The sequence below is a fragment of the Aplysia californica genome, unplaced genomic scaffold (assembly GCF_000002075.1).
Source record: "Aplysia californica isolate F4 #8 unplaced genomic scaffold, AplCal3.0 scaffold00079, whole genome shotgun sequence".
Taxonomy (NCBI): Eukaryota; Metazoa; Mollusca; class Gastropoda; order Aplysiida; family Aplysiidae; genus Aplysia; species Aplysia californica.
In genome coordinates, this window is record NW_004797349.1 from 903,330 (window position 1) to 906,924 (window position 3,595).

The 3,595-nt window shown below is 37.0% G+C and overlaps 1 protein-coding gene across 2 annotated transcripts in view; it reads right to left on the bottom strand.

The window, feature by feature from the left end:
• Window positions 1-3,595, bottom strand: part of LOC101849445 (protein white) — a 70,534-nt gene that overhangs the window by 10,918 nt on the left and 56,021 nt on the right. For both annotated transcript variants that reach the window (XM_005094283.3, XM_005094284.3), the window contains exon 20: window positions 594-694. In XM_005094283.3, the coding sequence (XP_005094340.1) occupies window positions 594-694 (101 nt within the window). The remainder of the gene's footprint in view (window positions 1-593; window positions 695-3,595) is intronic.

Sequence of the window (3,595 nt, forward strand, 5' to 3'; positions counted from 1 at the left end):
GGGGGAGAGGGAGGGGGAAAGGGCTGTTTCTTTTCCTTCCAATTCAGCACATTATGCGTATTTGTGCTTCATGTCACAAGTAATGTACATAATTATTTCAGGAATGAGGGAAAGTAGCGCATTATTGGAAGGCGTTGATTCATATTTTAACGTATTGAGGATGCGCTCTCTGGTCACTCGACAACGTTCGAAGAAGCGTTATTTTTTGGTCTTTAAAAACAAAGAATCTTAACTTCGTTATTCATACAGAATTTTTCAGTTCTGTTTACAAAACGGCAAGCAACAACATGCATACAATACGATAGGCAAATTAGTGTTTCTGTTCGTTCGAAATTTTCCACAACACTGCCTCTGAGTTGCTATTGATCGAACACATGTTTACACCATGTTTTATGAACTTAATAAATTTCACACACAGCGGCCATTTTCACTGTTTTGACTTACGGTCTTTCAGATAATAGAGATAAGACAGACCAAAACAAGGGGAAAGAAAAAAAACCCCGTAAGATTTACCAGAGACAATCTCCAACCATCCGCATAAACTTTAAGTGGAGATACCAACAGTAAGAAGCTTGAAATACAATGATACTCACGGATGTAGTCAATGTCTTGCCACTGGTTTATCACTAACACCTCGTTGGAGAACTTGAACCAAGACAAGTATTCCAGCCATATGAAGTACACGGGGATGTTGCTGAAAAAATACCAAGTTTATAATCAAGATTAAGATAGCTTAATACGTACTGACTGTAATATTTGAGAACCAATCTATATTTTTATTTTGATAATAATAATATATTATGATATAAAAAAAAAAAAAACATTTCGAAAACAAATCTTTAATATTATGTATGTTGATAATTGCATTGCATAGTATTCCATACAACCATTCCTTTTATCAATTCTAATTTCTCCTTAACGTTTATGTATATTTCGTCTGATTTCGTTCATCAAACTTATGTTTTTGTATACGACTGGGTCTTCCCATATATCAGATCAGCTAAGCATGTAGTGTCTAGAGACATTTTATGAGCTATTATCTGACTTGGCGAGTGCACAACTTTCTTACAGAGATTTTTCTCTGCTCCGCTTCCTTTTTATGGAAATGGAAGCAGAATATTGACGATAATGCCTACATTGGAAAACAACGGTTGCGTAAATGAAAGACATATATATATATATATATATATATATATATATATATATATATATATATATATATATATATATATATATATATATATAAACGTCAAAAAGCATATAGGTGAATAGAATAAATGAAAACAATGATTAGAATAAAGGAGAGAAAAAGCAGAGTTTACGATCTCAGAAGACATATGTGTGTGTGTGTGTGTGTGTGTGTGTGTGTGTGTGTGTGTGTGTGTGTGTGTGTGTGTGAGTGTGAGTGTGAGTGTGTGTGAGCAAGGTAGGGTGGTGGTTGGGGGGGGGGGGGACTGGTGAATGTTTGGACCAACATTTTCTCGATGCTCTGTCTCTGTACAAAAAATCTAGGTTTAATAAAACAGGTCACTGTTCAAAGACATAATTAGTCTCATTTCACGTATGGGTACTTAAATTTGAAAGCAAAGAAGATTGAGAATAAATACTGATAAAATGTATTGACAAAGAGGGAGTAAAGAAATTAGAGTAGAAGATAAGCAAATAAGAATGAGACGAAAAGGGAAATAAAAAGATAGAAAGGGGGAAACAGAAACTAATGAAAACAAAGATTTGCTTTGCACTTTAGCCGGGCAAAGAAAACAATAAGACGAATCACACAACAGACACGGTCTCTGAACATTGAAGCGATGAATTAAGATTTAAACCATTCGTAAACAAAAACAATGAATTATGTTCCTTACGAAAGGCTGTAAGACATATTGTTAATCGTTATTCGGTTTTCACACATACAGGAGAAGAGTCGACGAGCAATTTCCGATAAAGTAATGCCACGTTTTGGGATTAATCGTGACGAGCATCTAACCATGACGTTTGACATGATTGTGTCGGCGAGCACTCGTGCAATGTTATAATATATAAAGAGGGGGGCAAAATGTTTTTGCTCATTCCCTCAGCATGTCTCATATGACCTAGACGATCAATGCGTGCTTCATGTATACATAGTATGGTGCCCTTGCTGTGTGCTGGTGCAAGAAGAGGAGAAGAGGAAGAGGGGGAGGACCTGTTGGGTTAGACCATGGCTCATAAGAAGACCCCTGTATGTACAGTTTGAGAAGCTGATGGCGACATGTATTTTTTTAAAGATGATTAATCTTGAAGGACACCCACAGACTGGTAAATAAAAAGTCATAGAGGTATGAGACCTCACAGTAGGTAATCAAGTACAACAGTTTGTTAGCAAATTAAAGAAATGCTTTGAAAGATCAACTTGCAGGTTGCATTTCAAGAGTGAAACGGAATTTTCAGCATAATAATAATATCATTGATAAGTCAAAAGAAGGAAAGTGTCAAAGAATATCTGACTCTACTCAGAACTCACGAGTAAAGGCGGTTTACAGATTCTCTTTCGTCTCGCCACAACCCCCCCCCTCAAAACAAAAAACAACAAGTTTTTGCGGAGTTCACTGACTTGGGACTTCTTTTGGCGATAAAAAAGGATCTGCTGACCCACAATTTCAGCTATTAAGTTCCCCTCTTAGACGGCCGAGGAGGCAGGCAATCAAAAGAAATAACACGGCTCTCTGGTCCCAACTAGGATCTAAACCTAACTAATATATCCGGTTCGGTTGACAGCTCCACAGTCTTTGAGCCAGTAACTCGCGAGACATCCATCGTTGGGAAGAATCATGGTTGGCAGATTGACAAATTTCTCTTTCGACTTGTTTTCGGTCATAGAATTAGTAACCTGTGACTCGCTACTAACTGTGGCTAAGACTGTAGTTAGGAATGACTCGTATCCCATTACAAGGAAGAAGTAACTCAATGTTGTCACATGCTGGGATGGTAGTATTGGTACTCAGACAGGTCGTTGGTGGTTATCGACCATGGATTTCAAGATTGAGTAAACAGAAGCACAAAGACAGAATAATGGACATTTTACAATAGAGAAAGGCAGAACAGACGGGTTGTAACAAAATATCGAAATGTCTAGTCAATTTGTCCAAAAATCTTCGAGACAGCAGCTTAAAAAAGGATGGTATGGTGTAAATATGGACTAAAATATCGGATATCGCGTTTTTATCAATAGTTTTCTTTTAACTGTTTTCGTGTATTTCTGTGTGTGTGTGTGGGGGGGGGGGGCTATTTTCACAAACACCACTACTTTAAACAAGATTTATTGTAATCAGACTAACATTTTTTATCACTTTGGCGTGCAAGGAGATACCGATTGCTTCTTCCTTATTTTGTCTGAGGGGGGTGAGGGTCTAATTCCTCTTGAAAGTCGTTTTTTTTAAAGAATTAGAACCAGTGGCATCACCTACATGTGAATAAAGCACTAAAATCTACATGTAACAGAAACTCAATTTAATTTAAAAAACAAACAAATCTGACGCAGATAACAAGACTGGAATACGTAGCAGTTCATAACAAGGTTTGAAGTTTCGCTCATGGAGACAACACTAATAAGATATAA